This window comes from Lissotriton vulgaris, chromosome 7 (genome assembly GCF_964263255.1).
Source record: "Lissotriton vulgaris chromosome 7, aLisVul1.2, whole genome shotgun sequence".
Lineage (NCBI taxonomy): Eukaryota > Metazoa > Chordata > Amphibia > Caudata > Salamandridae > Lissotriton > Lissotriton vulgaris.
In genome coordinates, this window is record NC_141695.1 from 1,643,944,718 (window position 1) to 1,643,964,067 (window position 19,350).

Below are 19,350 nucleotides of genomic sequence, written 5' to 3' on the forward strand. Positions count from 1 at the left end.
TTACCACTTAGCAGTGCTAAAGTGCTTGTGCTCTCTGTGTAAATTTTGTGGTAAAATCGGCTTATACCAAATTGGAATCTTTCATTTACTTTTAAGCCCAAGTAAAGTGCACTACATTTGCCCAGAGCCTATAAATTAAATGTTACTAGTGGGCCTACTGCACTGATTGTGCCCCCTCTCCTCCCCACTTAAGTAGCCGTTTAAACATCTCGGGACTACCCTTGCAGTGCTTGTGCGGGCAGTTTAAACTGCCAAGTTGGCCTTGCAAAATTAACCTTTTTGCCAGGCACAAGTCTTCCTTTTTAATACATATAAGTAGGTAGGCCCTGGACAGCCCACAGGTTGGACATTACTTTTAAGTTTTTCACGTCGTAGTAGTGAAAATCTTTCATTTGTTTTTTACTGTTGCAGGGCCCAGCTCTCCGATAGTTTAACATTGAAGATACCTTTTACATTTTTTAAGTGTTATTTCTAAATCGGAGGGGACAACCCGTTCATGTTTAGTGTCTCTGGACTCCTAATTTAAAATCCTAACTTAGGGTGAAGCTGTATTTCAAATTACAATTCTGAAAATGCCAATTTTACAAAGTTGGCATTTTCTTGCCTTAGCCATTTAGTGCCAGCAATCTGTCTGTGGTGACATGACTGTGTGCAGTTGGGCTTTGTGTATTCCTCCTAGAAAGCCGCACAAAATGGGAGGTTAGGTGTGACTGAATATGTCATCACTGACAGGATGGAAGGGAGGTGCTAATCCCAGCCTCACTTGAATGAATGAATGAAAATAGGACTTATAAAGCGCACGTACACCTACGGTTTCTTGGCGCTGTGTCCTGCCTCCATGCAAAGGTCTGCATAACCCCATATCTGGAGCAAGGTCCAGGAAGGCAGGATATCTGTGCACTTCAATGGCATGCCTCTAGAAGCTTCTCCTCACTTCAAAGGCACCAACTCTTCATTACACTTCTGCACCTGTGGATTCTCTGCCAGGAAGAAGGACTGCTGTGCTGCTACGAGGACTGCTACACTGCTGGACTCCTGCTTTGAAGGAGCTGCTACCCTGCTGTGCTGGCATGCTGCCCTCTTGCCTGGAGAAGAACTAGACCTGCAACTTCATCTTGAACCCACGACCCCAGAGTGACGCAAAGGGCTAGATTGATGGCTTCTTGTTCTGAGTTTCAGGAACATAATAGGCTCCCCAACAGCTCCTGGACCTATCTTCAGCGAGTTCCCGACTCCCAAGTGGTGCCCCTCAGGTTCTGTACTCTTTATTAGCTCAGCAGCCTCCTAAATCAAGCATTTGGGGTCTGTGTAACCGCAAATGGGCCCATTCTCCAGAACTGCACTGGTCTCACCGAAAATCAGTGAGAAACCGCCAGCCTGTATCTGCACAACGCGAAGCTCCAGCCTGTCCGCGACGCCCGGCCTGCTCTTCGCACCGCAACACAATACTTGCAACCCTCTCTAAGATAAATGGGACTCTTTCCACAATACTAGAGAAGGTACAACTTCAGAGGGACTAATCTGGATTGTATCCAACTCGCGCTACCTCGCAGTTAGCCTGAACTTTTGACATTGACCCGGTCCGGCACAATTAAATAGCCACGGTTGGTGCTTTATGCTTTTAGGCGCTATAATGCAGTTTATTCTTGAAAGTCATTGCTCCGGTTCTACTGATAACATTTTTGTCAGTTTGGTCTTGTTTTATTTATTAAATTTTGCTCTATTTTTACCCTAGTGTTGGGTCCTTCTGTGTGACGTTTTTTTACTTTTTGAAGTGTTGCACACATACATTACACATTGCCCCCAAGTTAAAACGGATTGCTCTGTGCCCAGCTACCAGGGTGTTCGCACAGGTTATTTTAGGACTTGCTTGCGCCTTACCCCGACTAGGATTGGTTTCTGCTTGACTAGGGCTCATACCATAGTCAACCAGTAACCCGATTTCTAGCAGCAAGTTATCATTCCAATTCAAGGACTGCTACAAGTAGAATCCTCAAGAGTTTTGTCCCTTGTACCATGAATTCTGACAAATACATCTTATCCGACTCCTCCCCTGTAGAATATCCCCAGGTGTCACACTGAACCCAGATAATTCCTCAGCAGTGCTCCCCCTTGCCAGTAGGTGGTATTGCATGGCTCTTTACGGCCCCATAAGTGTTGGCTCTGATCTGCATCGAAGTGCCACGCCTCTGCACCCAAAGTCGGGGCCTTTCTTTCTGCACTGTTCTTGGGTCTGGAGCTCTGCTACCTTGTTGGGTTACTGAATTCTTTTACAGTGTTTCAGGGAGCAATGTCCTCACTGAAAACAGGATTCAAGCTGTGCCAGGACTGCAGGAAACTGTGTTTCTGATGGATACATCTGCCAGTGGATTCCTCACCTTGTGAATATCCCCTGCACAGCAGCCAATCGGAAACTTTTGTAGCTCTCCACTCCGGCAAGGTCATGGACGACGTCACAAAGGGTACGACTCCTCTCGCGTCACTGGATCCATAATAGAGCCTCGTCGGCGTGATGAAGTCAGTTCCCTTTTTTCTGCGCCGCTGACGCCAACGGATTTTAGGGACTCTCCGTAGTTACTTTGTATTTCTAGCTGTTTTCCTCTTCCTCTTGTTTCTTTCGACGATGTCTGCGAGGAACTCTGGTTTTAAGCCATGCAGAAAGTGCGGTAAGCAGATGTCCATCACTGACCCGCACGAAGATTGTGTTTGGTGCTTGTCTTCCGACCACGACGTCGATGGATGTCCAAGCTGCAGGAAGATGAACCCAAAAGCGTTGAAAGAGAGACAGGCGAAGCTTTTTTTGGCTAGGTTGAGGAAGGATAAGAAAGCAAGTAGGAGAAGGTCGAGGTCTCGTTCTGAATCCAGGTCGGGTTCGAAGTCCGCGTCTGGACACTCGAAGTCAAAAAAACATAAGAAGAAGAAGCACTCTTCAAGGCATCGATCTGATAAAGAAGCGGCGCCGAGATCGACCTCGTCTCGACGTCACAGAAGAGATTAGGTCTCTCCTTCGTTATCGAATTCGGTTTCGCCAGGGAAGTCGGCTTCACCTGATGTCTCTCTGCGTCGATCTCCGATGCCGGCTCCATCACTGGATTCGATCCATTCTCCGGCTCTAGATCAGGAACTTCCTGTGCCGGAAGAGCAGGTAGATCCAGAAGAAGTTCCATTATCGGCTGGCTCGAATACAGGAACACCTGGTGTGGAGCCAGTACCTGGAGTTTACCCTCCATTCCCTGCTCCAGAACAAGACCCTTCGCATTACCTCAATGCTATGTATGGGGTTTTTGCAAGGGCAATGTACCCCTCTGGTGCACCTGCGGGTCCCATAGGTCCGTTAGCATTCAATTTTGGGGGTACCTCAGGCCTATGCCCAGGCCCCTTTCATGCCTTTCCTACCGACGGCGCCGTCTTGGAGTTTCTCGGCGCTGAGGTCTCAGACGCCGTTTACATCTTCACCGGCGCCGTCTGTTCGGCCTTGTTTAGCGCAAGCGGCGCCATCGGATCCATGCACGGTGCCGAATCTGATGGAGTCTGTTATGGATCCGTCAACTCCTGTGCCGAGGATTTGTTCCAGGATTGAGTCCCAGAGGGTTTTAGAAGAGAGGAGGTATCGTGAGGAAATGGAAGAAGGTGAGCTACATGATTCAGATGAGTACTTTGCTGAATTGAGAGGCCAGTGGCCTGGACATTTCTCCTGAATGGGAGTTTTCTCCTGATTCTGATACTCCTTCAAAGGATGTAGCCACATATCACGTGGTGGTTAGAAAGGCGGCTGAATTATTGGACATTGAAATGAAATTAAATTAAATAATGAAATGAAATAGGGATTTGTAAAGCGCATGGCTGCCCTTGAGCGTCCCAGCGCTGATGACAGAGGTAGTGGCAGAGGAGGAAAGAAATCAGGGAAAGAGCCAAGTCTTCAGCCCCTTGCGGAACGTGAGATGGTTAGGTTCTGCTCGGAGGGTAAGGGGGAGGGAGTTCCACAATTTGGGGGCAATAAAAGAGAAAAGACGGCCCCCTGAGCGAGCCTTTTTGATCTTAGGTACATATGCCAGATGGAGATGAGCGGAGCGCAGGTTTCTTTTAGTAACATGGTGTCTGATAAGATGTTTAAGAATGGGTGGGCCTTTGTTGTGAAGGATTTTATGGGTCAGACAGAGCGCCTTGAAGTTGACCCGCTACTGCACCGGGAGCCAGTGGAGAAGCCTTAGGGCTGGTTTTGCCGAGCTCCTACGGGTAGGGCCTGTTAGTAGCCGAGCTGCCAAGTTCTGTACGCTCTGAAGTTTGGCAATTACTTTCTTTGGGGCACCAAGATAAAGGGCATTGCCGTAGTCGAGTCTGGATATTAAAAGACTCTGGATGATGAGTTTCCTAGTGTCTTGAGGAAGCAAAGGTAGAATTTTGCGGGTGGTCCTGAGGATACCGTAGCATGCTCCGGCAGATTTCCTAGCTTGGGTTGTGAAGGAAAGATCATGGTCTAACCATAAGCCCAGGCTTTTAATAGCAGGTTTAGGGGTCGGAGCTGGGCCCATACAGGAAGGCCAAAGAGAGCTTGGATTAAAGTATGCTGGGTTTCCCAGTACCATAATCTCTGTTTTCTCGGCATTGAGCCTAAGGTGGGAGCGATCCATCCAGCGAGATATGTCACACAGGCATGAGTAGAGATTGTCGGGGGAACGGTCAGGTTGGTTAAGGGACACTACAAGCTGCGTGTCGTCCGCATATGTCACTAGCTTGAGTCCATGAGGGGACACGATTTCCTGGAGGGGAGACATGTAGGCATTAAAAAGGGTAGGGCTCCAGGAGGAGCCCTGGGGAACGCCACAGGGTAAGGGAGTGGAGTGAGATTTAGAGGATCCCTCCCAAATTTGGAAGGATCGGTTGTGGAGGAAGGCTTCCAGCCAGGCTAGAGCCGTCCCTGAGATACCTAGAGCCCTTAGTCTATGGATCAGGATGTGATGGTTCACGGTGTCGAACGCCGCGCTTAGATCCAGGAGGATCACTGCCACTGATCCTCCTGAGTCCAAGATTTTGCGTGTTTCTTCGACGACAGCCATCATGGCTGTCTCCGTGCCCTGACCTGGGCGAAAGCCCATTTGGGAAGGGTGAAGAAGGTTGTTAATGTCTAATTTATTAACGGAGGTACTCCATTCACCGTCTTCGGTTGTTGAGCCTCTCTTGCCTTTCAATGAGGCTTTTCTTGAGCCTGTGTTGGAGGTCTGGCGAAAGCCTCTTTTTGCGCCTCCAGTTTCCAGATCTATAGCAAGAAGATATAGGGTGGCTCCTGGTGATCCGGAGTTTTTATCTGCTCATCCTTCTCCAGATAGCCTAGTGGTTCAGGCTGTATGCTCAAGGAGATCTTCGGGAGCTTTCCCTCAAGTTCCAGCTGACAGGGAATCAAAAAAGGTTGATCAGTCTGCCAAAAAGGTATTTTCTTCTGCAAGTATGGCGCTGAAATCTACTAATGCTACCTGTTTGATGGGAAGGTACATCCATGCTTTGATGGACTCTTCTAAACAGTTACTGCCTAAGCGGTCTGAGGAAGACCGGAAGAACTTTCAGGAAGTTTTGTATGATACCCAGGCTGCTGCACATCAAGTCATTCAGAGTGGGCTAGACACAGCTGACTCAGTGGCAAGGATCATGGGTTCTTCAGTGGCTACTAGAAGGGGTGCCTGGTTGAAGTTTACAGACTTTTCAGCAGATGTGCAAGCTACTCTGTTGGACTCACCATTTGATGGTTCACGACTATTTGGTAAGAAAGCGGACGCTGCCCTAGAGAGGTTAAAGGATAGCAAAGCTACGGCAAAATTGCTTGGCTTGCAAGCTCAGCCTAGAGGTTCTTTTCGTAAATACAGAGGATTTGGGAGGACACCCTTTTGTTCATATGACCAACCTAGTCAGCAGCAGCAACAACAGCAACAGAATACTCTATACAAGTCGTATAGAGGAAAACGTAGAGGTAGTCCACGAGACCGTCAGCCCTCCTCCTCCTCCTCTTCCTCCTCCTCCCCTCCTATCACTGCAGCAAAGCAGCCCTAGATTCCCCATTCCGGATCATGTTGGTCCAGTAGGTGGTCAGCTTACCCATTTTCTACAGGATTGGGAATCTGTCTCTACAGACCTTTGGGTTCTCAATCTTGAGAAAATGGGTATGCTCTTCTCTTTCGGGAATTTCCTCCAAATTTCCCTCCTTGCCAAGGGGCTTGCTCAGAAGAACATCTCCATCTCCTTCAGGAGGAAGTTCTGACCTTGCTAAAAAAAAAAAAGGTGGGATAGAGGTGGTTCCGGAGCAGGAGAGGGGTCAGGGATGCTACCCCCAGGTATTTTCTGATTCACGAGAAGGATGGCAGATTACGTCCAATTCTGGACCTCAGGGTCTTGAATCTTTATCTGAAGCAAGAGAAGTTCAAGATGCTTACCCTGACGCAGGTTCTTCAGGCACTGCTGGAAGAAGACTAGATTGTGTCGATCGACTTGCAGGATGCATATTTCCATATCCCCAGCCTGAAGTCTCACAGGAAGTATCTCCGTTTCATGGTGGGATCGCAACATTATCAGTTTGCGGGTCTCCCGTTTGGACTTACTACTGCACTTCGAGTCTTCACCAAGGTGATGGCAGCCCATCTCAGAAGATCGGGGATTCCAGTTCTCCCCTATCTGGACGACTGGCTGATCCAGGCAGAGTCTCCAGAGAAGGTGCTTCATCATTTGCAGGTGACAACCCAGCTGTTGAACAAATTAGGGTTTTCAATAAATGTACCCAAATCTCACCTGGTGCCCTCACAGCGCAACCTGTTCATAGGGGCGGTACTGGACACTACTGTTTATCGTGCATTCCCTCCACCTCAAAGGATTCTTGACATTCAGTAAATGATTCTCTTGTTTTACAATGGAGCGGTCGTTCTAGTCCTGAAGGTCCTTTGCCTGATTGGTCTGTTTGCTTCCTGCATTCTGTTGGTCAACCATGCACGCTGGCACATGAGGGAGCTCCAGTTGTGCCTCCAAAGGGAAAGTTATCAACACAACGGAGAGCTCAGGGAGTTAGTCAAGATCTCCAGAGAAACTGCAGCGGATCTGTCTTGGTGGAGCGTGGAGGGCACAATCTGTCTCAAGGAAAGCCCTTTCATCTGCCTCCATCAGTTGCCACAGTGATAACGGATGCATCCTCCCTAGGGTGGTGTGCTCATCTGGGGGATCTGGAGGTCAAGGGTGTGTTGGTCTCCAGGGGAAAGGTTGCTTCACATCAACCTTCTAGAGTTACGGGCGATATGTTTGGCACTCAAGGCCTTCCTTCCTCCCCTTGCGGTCGGTCAGTTCAGGTCCTAACGGACAACACAATAGCGATGTGGTATGTCAACAAGCAGGGAGGAGTGGGGTCGCAGTGTCTCTGGAGAGAGGTTCTGGGTTCAGGACTACCAGATTAGTCTGATGGCAAATCATCTGGCCACAGTTCTGAATGTACGTGCAGACTGTCTGCCAGCAGTTCTCAGCCGACCACGAGTGGAGGCTTCATCCAGAGGTAGTTTGTCACGTCTCTCGGACGTGGGGAACTCCTCAGGTGGACCTGTTTGCCACTCGGGAGAACGCTCACTGCCTGTCATTCTGCAGTCTCCAGTATCTGATGCAGGGAGCTTTGGGGGGCGCGTTTCAGTTAAGTTGGGGCTCACAACTCGTTTACACGTTTCCTCCCATACCATTGATTCCTCGGGTACTGAGGAAGATTTGCCAAGGCCGGGCCCAAGTCATATTGATCGTCCTGGATTGACCAAGAAGGGTGTGGTACACAGATCTTCTCCACCTCTCCTCGTGCCCTCCGCTCAGTCTCCTGCTCAGGGCAGATCTCCTCTCGCAGTCGCAGGGGCAGGTACTACACCCCCACTTCCAGAGCTTACATCTTCATGCCTGGAGATTGAACGGGGCAACCTGAATTCTTTTTCTCTCCCGCCTGACGTGGTGGATGTTATTCTTTCAGCCAGGTGTCTTTCCACCAAGTCGATCTATTCTTATAGATGGTCCAAATTTGTTTTGTGGTGTGGAGAGAAATCTATTGACCCCTAAAGGTCTTGTTTGTCCAACATACTTCAGATTGCTCTTTCTTTGGCCCAGCAGCGTTTTGCTGTTGCAACTGTAAAAGGTTATTTATCGGCCTTGTCGGCATTCCTTTGTTTGCCGGACCAGCCGTCTTTGTTTAAGTCACCTATTGTGTTGCGTTTTATAAAGGATCTTACCAACAAATTGCCTCCTACTCCATTTATTGTGCCTCAATGGGACTTGACTCTTGTTTTAACCTACTTGATGGGTTCACCTTTTGAACCTTTGCACAAGTGTCCCATGAGACTTCTGTCTTTTAAGACTGTTTTTCTTGTAGCAATTACCTCGGCAAGGAGGGTAAGTGAGCTTCAAGCTCTTAGTTCGAACCCCCCATTCTTGATCATTCATGCTGAAAAAATGGTACTCAGGACCAGGGCTGCTTTTCTGCCTAAGGTGGTAACTCCCTTCCATCTGGGGCAGTCCATTACTCTTCCTACCTTCTATCCTCCCCCTTCCAAGGAGGAGGAGCGGCTTCATCGCCTGGACCCTAAGAGGGCGGTGAGCTTCTACCTTGAAGACTATCGCGTAGATGACCAGCTCTTTGTTGGATTTGCTGGCTGCAAGAAAGGAAAAGCGGTGCACAAGCGCACGCTATCCAGATGGATTATCCTGTGCATTAAGATCTGCTATGCCCTGGCTGGTAAGGAACCTCCGGAAGGTATAAGAGCTCTCTACTAGAGCAAAGTATTCTACATCTGCTTTGTCTACGGTTGTTCCTGTAGAGGACATTTGCAGAGAGGCCACTTGAGCCTCCCTCCACACTTTCGCGAAGCATTACTGCTTAAATTCCGAAGAAAGGAGGGACGGCCATTTTGCTCGTCCTGTTCTTCAGGATTTTCTGGTATAGAAGAGTGGACACCCTCCTCCGGGAGTGGGGACTGCTGTGGGATTCTATTCACAAGGTGAGGAATCCACTTGTAGATGTATCCATCAGTTGAACAAGTTACTTACCTTCGGTAACGCTTTTTCTGGTGGATCCAGTATCTATCTCTGGATTCCTCACTGACCCACCCGCCTAGCCTTGTCCACTCTTCTCTACCTGATAAGTGTTTATTTGTAATTTTCAATGGAAGTGTTTAATTGTTCTTGCTTATTGCATTGATTTCACACTGTGTGTTGGTTTGATTACTGTGTACTATGTATACTGTGCCTATTTATGTCGGTCCGTCCGTGTGCCTCGGGGGCACGGAAAAAAGGGCAGAACTGACGACATCACGCCGACGAGGCTCTATTATGGATCCAGTGACGTCTGCGGGGTCCCGAGCGGAGTCGTACCCTCTATGACATCGTCCATGACCTCGCTGGTGTGGAGAGCTAGAAAAGTTTCAGATTGACTGCTGCGCAGGGGATATTCACAAGGTGAGGAATCCACAGGCAGATGCTGTATCCACCAGAAAAAGCGTTACCGAAGGTAAGTAACCTGTTCTTCAGACACGCACAAGGTCTGTACCTAGTGCTTGAGCTCTGTGCACGACTATAAATAATGCAACAGTTATGCCGTCATGCACACAAAGGTTTCCCTACACGCGGAGATGTGACTCTACATTGCAAAGCTCATAAAGAGGTCACGATCACACTCCAAATCCCAGTATCGCTTTTGGGGAAGTTTTCGTGAAGTCCAGTTCCTGCTTGAAGTCCAAACATAAACATACATAGATGAAGAGGGACCTGTTCCCTATACCACCATACAAAGAGAGAACAAGGGAGTCAAGATAAAAATCTCTCCCCTTCGCAGTCCAAGGATTCCAAACTGGTTCCACAACTGGTCCCAGTTTGCCTTGAACTCCCAGGCAGTGATTTGATTAGAATTTGACTTCCCTTCTGTTGTTGTTATCCTGCGAGTCCATTTTGTGAGATATGGATAGACAAAATAGTCTAAAAGCACTGATTTGCCAGACTTTTGAAGGGGTTTGAATAAAAATGAATGGTATAACTTCTTACTACATTGTGTAACTAAACCAGGTAGGAACTCTTGATTGGTATTCTGATATACTCTATAATGTTTTTGAGGACCACATTAGTCTGATATGAAAAGATGTTCTTATTCAGCAGATATGGAGATAACAATAAATAAGACTATCTGAAAGAAACAGGTTAGTGTTAGATTCCTTACCTTAGAATATCCCCAGGCGTCAGACTGGATCCGGAAAGTTTTCGTCAGCAGTACCCCTGCGCGTTTCTAGGCGTCGTCTGCAGCTCCGCGTCCGTTGTCTGCGTTGTGAATGCCGGGATGACGTCGTCGGAGTACTTGGACGCATCCCTCGCACGCTGACGTCAGTTACAAGAGCAGATCCGGGAAGAGCAGTACTCCAGTCAATTTTTGACTACGTTTGTGATCTCTTTTGATCACTTTTCGACCCTCAACTCACGGTGCCGCTAGGAGTGCCTGGTTTTAAACCTTGCGAGGACTGTCACCGCTTGATGTCGGTGACAGACCCCTACCGTCGGTGCTTTTATTGCCTCGGGGGCCGACCATGATAAGTCGTGCTCGGACTCCCGGGCCTTGACCTCAAAGGCTAGACGGGAGCGGTCCCGTAAGTTGCTCGAGCTCCGGCAGTCGGCTCCGCGACGCTCAAAGTCCCGGTCGAGGAGGAAGTCGAGGGACCGGTCGTGAAGTCGCAGTCATCACCGGAGCATGTAGTGGTGACGGATGCGTCCCTCCTGGGATGGGCGGCCACATGGGAAAGCAGGAGATCAGAGGCCTCTGGTCTCCGGCGGAGTCCCGGCTCCATATCAACCTTCTGGAGCTGCGGGCGATCCGACTTGCACTGAAGGCATTCCTTCCCTCTGTCCGGCGAAGTGTAGTGCAGGTGTTCACGGACAACACCACCGCCATGTCTTACTGCAACAAACAGGGTGGGGTGGGGTCGCGGACCCTTTGCCAGGAGGCTCTGCGCCTCTGGCAATAACTGGAACACCACAGCGTCCACACCTGCCAGGTTCCCTGAACGCTAGGGCGGACGAACTCCGCCGCCGGTGCATGATGGATCATGAATGGCGTCTATTCGTCACCGAAGAGAACACGCAATGTCATCAGTTCTGCGCATTTGAATTTCCAAGGCGGCACTCGCTTGGCGACGCTTTTCGTCGTGAGTGGAGCTGCGGTCTGTTGTACGCCTTACCGCCTATACCACTTCTGCCCAGAGTGCTGAAGAAGATCAGGCGAGACCGGTCCCAAGTTATCCTTGTGGCTCCGGACTGTGCACAAAGATACAGGTATCCCGAGCTACTCAGCATGTCTGTCGATCCCCCGATTCGTCTGCCTCTTCAGGAGGACCTTCTGTCGCAGCAGCTGGGGACGGTCCTCCACCCGAACCTGTCCAGTCTCCACCTACATGCATGGAGATTGAGCGGTGGCAGTTGAGGCCATTTGACTTGCCTCCTGAAGATTGCAATGTGATTCTGGCAGCCAGGGATCCCTCCAAAAAACGGTATACGCCTGCAGGTGGAACAAATTTGTAGCATGGTGCACAGCAAAGGCTGTGGATCCTCTCTCTGCCCCCCTACCAGAGGTTCTCCTTTTCCTCCTTTCTCTTGCCCATCAGGGCTCTGCTATGGGCACTAACAAGGGCTACCTCTCGGCCATTTCAGCCTTCTTAGGGCTTCCTGATGAGCCTTCTCTTTTCAAGTCCCCTGTTGTAAATAGATTCTTGAAAGGCATCGCACACATGTTTCCTCTTGTTCCCTTCGTAATGCCTCAGTGGGACTTGAATCTTGTTCTAACAAAACTGATGTGCGCTCTCTTTGAGCCACTTCATAACTGTCCCCTTCGTCTTCTGACTCTTAAAACTGCATTCCTGGTTGCCATCACCACTGCCAGGAGAGTGAGTGAGATCCAGGCTCCATCTTCAAAAACTCCTTTCCTCTCTGTCCATCCGGACAAAGTTGTTCTGAGGACTCGTCTTTCTTTTCTGCCCAAGGTAGTCCCGGCCTTTCACATCGGGCAGTTCATCACCTTGCCCACCTTCTTTCCGCCTCCGCATCCCTCGAAAGAGGAAGAGAGGCTCCACTGTCTGGACCCAAAACGTGCGCTCTCCTATCTAGATCGCACACGGCAGTTCCTGGTGGGCGACCAGCTCTTTGTTGGTTACGTGGGTGCTAAGAAGGGACGGGCAGTACAAGTGGACCATCTCTCGGTGGGTCGTCTTGGGCATCAAGGTTTGCTTCTCCTTGGCTAAGAAGGAGCCTCCAGTTGGGCCGCGTGCCTATTCCATTTGGGCCACGGCGGCTACTACCGCCCTGGGTCTGGGAGTTCTTTTGCAGGACATCTGCCAGGCAGCTACGTGGGCCTCGCTGCACAAGTTTGCTAGACATTACTGCATGGACAGGCAAGTCCGGAGAGATGGCTTTTTCGGCCATTCCGTTCTCCAGGACTTTCTGGTCTGATCTTGGTTCGCAGACCCACCACCGGGGTTGGTATTGCTGGGGTATCTATTCTAAGGTAGGGAATCTAACACTAACCTGTTTCTTTCAGATGCACAAGTTACTTACCTTCGTGTGACTGGGTGGGTCGTGGTCCCGATGACCAAGAAGATACACGAGATTGGTGGTCAGCGGTCCTACTTTTACCGACTTGTGTCCCCTTTCAGCAGAACGATGCCCCTTACCAGCACTAGGAGTGGATCTCGGACACTCAGCAGTTGTGGAATCATGGAGACGAACAGGGACAAGGCTCCTTTAACTGGGGCTTCCAGCAAGACGAATCTCCTCCCCTGTATGACGTCACCTCGGAAGGCGCGTCAAAGGAAGGAGGATCACGGATGAGAACGGACGATGTTTCCCAGGAGGAGGTAGGCGTTTCGGAGTGGAGGAGAAGAACGTGGGCAGAGCCCAAGGAGGAAGGAGTAGACGAGGCATACGAGAGGCGGACTAACCCTGACGTTCCAGACAAGCCAGGAGGCCACCGGTGCCACGAGCTGCCCTGCCACGTTCCCACGGGAGGAGCATGGCTGGAACAGGTACGAGGCAAATTGGCGGGTTGGGTGGGAAGAAGGAACCATCCTACCGTATAAAAGAACCCTACCTGAACCGCTTGTATATTTTGTAAATAGTGCCTGTACAGTCTGCTACTCTACCCTTCATCATGAGCACCAGAGCACATTGCCTCGCCGCACTCGTGTGGACACTTGAGCACTCGGTTCCCCTCACTCCCGGCCCCTCGTGATCCTGTGTAAGGATGACCGTCCTAATCTTGTGTTTATTTTGTTTGTTTAGTTTTGGGTTCCGGATACCGAGGGAGACCCCGGACTACGGCGGGCCTGTCATCTGAGCCAGTACCTGCAGCCCATACAATCTGGACCCCCTAAGGAGTATCAAAACGGACCCGGCGGCCTTTGCTAGAGAAAGACTTACAAGCCGGCAAAGAAAAGTGTTTATGAAAATTAAGCCGTCCCTTAAACGCACCAGTAACCTCTCTGACTCAGTCACTGTTTCCCCGCCACACTTCGGTAACGATATATCTGTAAGAAACAGTAGTTTGTGTTAGATTCCTTACCGCCCCACCCATCCTCCCCATTCTGCGACCGATATCTAGGGTTAAGGACATCCCTTTTAGGGCCCTAGTTTCATGGCACCAGTGTCTGTTTCTATCATGGCTCTGCGTTCCTGGCGCGGAAAGCTGTGTACAGAACTGACATCAGCAAGCGAGAGCGGCGTCTAAGTACTCCGACAACGTCATCCCGGTGATCACAACGCCAACGACTGACGCGGAGCCGCAGACGATTCCTAGCGACACGCAGGGGTACTGCTGACGAAAGCTTTCCGGATCCAGTCTGATGCCTGTGGATATTCAAAGGTAAGGAATCTAACACAAACTACTGTTTCTTACAGATATATTGTTACCGATGGTAAGTAACTTGTGCAGTAGTACTTGTGGCTCACAACTGTCTTTGTCTAGACATTTGCTAATCCATCTGAGGGAGGAATACCTCTGCTTTCAATTGTTTTTGTTGCCACTAAAGACATCAGGATGTTATGGACTATGAAGATCTGCTAATGTACATATGGTTGTTTATGCGGCTGGTGTACGAAAGATGTGTTTCATCTAATGTGTATTTGTTCTGGTTCGACGAATATGAGGAGTGGATTCGTTATGCCCTTATACGAATCCAAGTGCATGAGAATAGCTAAGGAGTGCTTGAAGTATTGCTTTATTTACAAAAGAAAAAAGAAGAAAACAAAAATGCGATACTATGTTATCAGTTTATCCCAAGTATAGGAAATATGTAATCAAAATTTTAGCAGAATGTTTGTTGGAATGTTGACGTAGTTAGTTGGGATTCCTATAGTGCTTCGCGCAGAAGGTCTTGTTAATTTCAGTGGGTATGAATTGACTGTACAGTACATTCTAAAGTCCATTTCATTAGGTAAGTAATATTTTAACTATGAAGAATTGTTTGGTGTGTATTTTTGGGGTATTGTGGTGATTTAATTCATACACAGTAAACCTACTTGACTTTACCAGAAATAGTGCTTTTTAGCCCAGTTCTTTGCTTTGTGTAGCAATAAGTTGGAATTTGTAAGTGGTGTGACGGTTTGGCAAACATTTTCTTGTTGGTAATATTGATATTTTTATTCTGATATCCCACCTCCCAGACTTGGATGAGTGCTGTTGATTATGATAATCTTTGTCATATCATGGTTGCTATAATTGATATTTCCCATAGGGAATCTCTTGTCTAATGAAATGAAATTGTAACTCGTTTATGCAACTTGTTTGTATTTTGACTGATTAAAATTCCTTGTGTGCTGTCTTTCAGCTAGATCTTTGTATTCTATCCTATATTTCCGATTGTGCATATTACAAGATCATTATGGCATTATTTGACCCCTTTATAAAAAATATTTTTACTCTAATAGTAATTTCACTGTAGAAATTACTGCTAACCCTTCTGTTTTTTCACTTCCGGTAAATAGGTTACTAAAGAGACTGGCCCTCCCCACATGAAGAGCTTTGTAACTAAAGTATCTGTGGGCGACTTTATGGGGGAGGGCGAAGGAAAAAGTAAAAAGATCTCAAAGAAAAATGCTGCTATAGCAGTACTAGAGGAGTTACGGAAATTACCACCACTTCCCACAATTGAGAAAATGAAGCCACGAATAAAAAAGAAAACAAAATCAATAGTAAAGGTAAGAAAAGATACATTCTGTATAATTTTCATTTTCTTACATAACTAAATGAAAGCTAGCATTAGCAAAGGTGATAGGTCTCGCCTTTAGGACCTACTGCCAATCCTGTTTCGTATTGAACAAAAAAAACAAAGCGCAGTGATGTGGCCACTGTTGGTCTCATCATTCTTGTTGGCATGTGTTGCCAAGGGTCTTTGTTTTCTTTTATCTTTTGTTCAGTATTCTAAGATGGTGGACATCACTTAGATCAAAAATACTAAGCATGCAAAAGGAGTTTTGTAGAGGTTCAGCAGCAGTCTGCTGCTTAGTCCACCCCCCAAAAAAATATACATATATTTTAAAGGAATAGTGACGGTGGGTAACAGAAGAACAGTGGAGGGGGAGTGGGTTGGAGCAAGAAAATGAAGTGCGTGGGAGCATGAGGGAGAAAGCACCACTGGTTGGGAGAAGCACACAATGGAGACTGCAACATGGAGCGCTGGTGGGGGTGAAGGACAGGGATGAGCGAGCAGCCCAGAAGTAAGTGTATAAAGAGCTTGGTGGAGGGAGAGAAACACAAGAGGGAGTGAACTTGAAGACGCATGCTCTGATGGAGTACTGAATCTAAAAGAAAAAAGTAGTTTGCAAAAAGTGTACAATAAAAATGTCAGCCAGTCGTGGGTGTGAAGAGACCGCATTGCAAAGGAGGAACAAACAAGTTGGACAAGGAAAGCCATTGAATAAGAAGCAAGCAATCAGACTGGCAATAAAGCCAAATAGTGGTAAGCAGTGGGCGAGAGGTAAGCCCCTGCAAGTTTTTGGTTCCTGAAGTTCTTGGTTTTGCAACCAGACATTGTGCGCTCTGGTAAGATCCACCTAGTTAATTTGATTTTTTTTAAATTACTGTATTAGAATGGCACGTTCCGTCAAAGACCCATGAATTCTGCTCTCACATTTTTTTTCATTATATTCTCACAGATAACCATTTGTTTTAGAGAACCTTTATAGACTCTGATTGCGTGGTCAGTGCTGTTACCTAGTCACAATGCTTGTTAGCTTTTCTTGACATCTTGTTTTGTACTGAAGTTGGTGAGTAATGGAAACTGGACTTTTGTTGCAGTAGCCCCCCGCCCGAACCCTCCCTCTTTTTGCTTGGTGTTTGATGTAACTTTGACTGAAGTGTACTGAGTTCCTGCTAACCAGGTTGCCTGTGTTTTTTTCTCCAAAACAATGTAACTGGTCAATGATTCTCTAATTTGCTAGGCCTGTAGCACCTCTATACGTCCCTAGTAATTGGTACCCCTGGTACCCTGGCCATTAGCACTAAAGAGGGTCCCTAAGAACATCAGCATATCTTGTACCTCCCTAAGGGACCCAGTGCCAAACTCATATAGACTGCCACTGCAGACTGCTTGACAAGGTGCTCTAAAAAGTGAAAATACGACATGGCACACACCTGTGCCATATGTCCCCTATTACTGTATTTAATATTTGTTAGTCACCTCCACAGAAGGCCTTGCAGCCCTAATGCAGGGTGCATTACATGTTAGGACATATCTGCATGAGCAAATATGGCCCTGTTGGCCAGTTCCATTACTGACACCGAACAGGGAACCCATCTTAAGGTATGTACTGGGCACTGGTCCAATCGAGTTTCCCAGCTACATAATGGCTTCACTGAAACATATGGTGTTTGATATCAAACAACTCGTAAATAATAAACCTATGCTTATTCCATTGATTCATTTATTAATACCTGCACTCAGTGGTTTCCTTAGAGGTACACTTGAACCCTACTAGCCCTCTAGTCTACTGGCTGACTGATTCAGTCCATCCTGCCACCAAAGAAGAGTTTCTGAATCCCTAGGAGGTGAGAGCCACGCTCTCTGAGATCAGAAACTATGCCTGTTCTGGCGGGAGGTGTTTACCTCCTCCAGAAAGGCTAGTGAATCAGCATATCAATGCATAAGGCTTCTTCCAGTCCTCCCTTGAGGGTGCTTAACACTTTCTGCATGCTGACCAGGGCTACTTCTAGCCTGTGGGATTCTGTGGAGTCCCTTCTTTCTCGTGTCTCTCATGAGGGTGCCCTTGCTGATCTGCGGAGCCATGTGTTGGATGGTAGAGAGTTGGCTGCGCTTATTCTTCGTGCGGCTTTGGATGTTGCCAATGCTGTTGGCCATGCTATGGCCACTTCTGGGACTCGCCGTCGCCATGCTTGGCTACACGATGCTGTGTTCCCTGAAAATATTAAAGAGTGTCTGGTCGACCTCTTTTTTGACGGGGTCCTGTTGTTGAATACTCATGCAGACTTCGCCCTTCAACGTCATCTAGCGGGGCTCCGTCCTCCTCAGTAGGTTGGTTTGCTGATCTTCCCAGGCTTGGTGGGAGAAGTTATCCCGCTTGCTCCTGATTTTGGTTTTTGGATGGCTGTTACACTTTCTGTGAGGGATACTGTGCCCTCTGGATCCTTGGTTTGCCCCGTTCTTCAGTTGGCTGCTGGTTCAGCCCCTTTTTTGTGGGACGAATGTGTTTCTGGCTGACTTCTAAGCCTTCTGTGGTTTCTGCCGCAGGTCTATGATTTTGTCCTCTGATGCGGGATTGTTTTTTTCTAAGAGTGTTTCCCATGCTTTCTTGGGACGTGTCCTACCCTATGTGGGGTATATGTAGCTATCATATATCGCTGATATATGCGGGGAGGGTGTGGACTCCCCTTTGCGGGTTCATTGCCCTTCACGGCGTTGCTGTATTATGATAGTGCGGTCTTGGTCCTTCCTGGGCCGTGGCTTAGCCATCTACGGAGCTGTGCCGCGGTGTTTTGCCCTTTGCCTGCCGTTTGGCTTGGGCCTTTGTCTGGGGTTTCTGAGGGCATAGTTTCCTGTGTTGACGGCCTAGTCCGTCCTACTTGTTACTCCTCATCTTCTAGCTGTTTTCACTACTTAGTGGATCGGTTCTGTCCTGGATGGTCCCCTCTAGGGGTCGTTTGGGACGGTTTACTTGCCCTGCCCTGGTTCTGAGCTCGACGTGGTCCGGGCATTTCGTTTCATGGCATTGGCAGCAGCTGGCTGCCCCGCCTACTCTTCTGTTCTGTGGTCAGACGCCTTGGTGTGGGCCCAAGCGCTCCTGCTTTTTGTCCTGCGGGGCCATTGTGAAATTACTTTTTTATTCTTCCGCCTGCATTCTTGCTGAGGCGCTGTTCTGTCTTGACTTCCAGCTATGATGGGCTCGGCTGCCCTCTTCACTGGGTAGGTTTCCCGATGTAGGGCTTGCTGGGCTTCTCCCTCTTCTCCTTGAAGTCTGTAGGTGGCTCTTCCTCTGCGTTGTCTGTACCTTGGGGCTTCCGGTGGAGGTCCCTGGTACGTTGTCTGGGCTTGAGGTGTTCTGGCCTCCTTTGTATTGCTCTTGCTGCTCCTGTTGGTGAAGGCTGGGTTGCCTCTTTGGTCTTAATAACATATTCCCTGTGGGGCGGGTGTTGCTCCCCGAAGCTTAGGGCCTGTGATTCGTCCCCTGTTGCGGTGGACGGGGCTATTTTTCCCTGTCCCTGTGACTGGCCTCCTGTTGGGGGTCTTGTGCTCGTTTGAGCTGGAGAGGTCTTCTCGCAAATCCTCCTCCCCTTTAGGTATGGCTAGGGTATCTATTCTACGATAAGTAATCTGCGGCTAGTAGTCTCGATCAGATGTACGAGTTACTTACCTTTGGAAACGATGTATCAGGTAGAGACGATTCTAGCCGCAGATTCCTTCACGACCTGCCCTTCCTCCCCGTTTCTGCGAGGGCCCTCTCCGTCTTCTGTACTTGCCTGCTTCAAGGCGGCGGTCCTCTGCGAGTGCTTTCTTTCTTACTTCCTCCCTAGGGGGATGCTCGCCTTGCATTGTTGTTGCTCCATTCCTTCCTTTCTGGTGATTGGTGGGCGAATGCCTGGGTACTTCTGCGCCCATGCATTTGGTCTCCAATGTAGGGATCGTTGTGCCCTGCTTCCTTGTGTTGCTTGCACTTCTGACTCTTACAGTCTTGGGGTTGAGGTCCCCTGGCTGGGCCGCGACCCTCAGTTTTTTTAGGGAATCCCCTCTGCTGGTTGTTTTGGGGATGACTGGTCATTGCACTTCCATTCTGGCCTTGGAACCCTTCTTGGTTTCGGGCGATGGTTGCAGA

General features: G+C 48.6%; 1 protein-coding gene across 4 annotated transcripts in view; it reads left to right on the forward strand.

The window, feature by feature from the left end:
• The window catches only part of STAU1 (staufen double-stranded RNA binding protein 1), a 576,538-nt gene that overhangs the window by 198,317 nt on the left and 358,871 nt on the right, over window positions 1-19,350 (forward strand). For all 4 annotated transcript variants that reach the window (XM_086932622.1, XM_086932620.1, XM_086932621.1 and 1 more), the window contains one exon: window positions 15,010-15,222. In XM_086932622.1, the coding sequence (XP_086788748.1) occupies window positions 15,010-15,222 (213 nt within the window). The remainder of the gene's footprint in view (window positions 1-15,009; window positions 15,223-19,350) is intronic.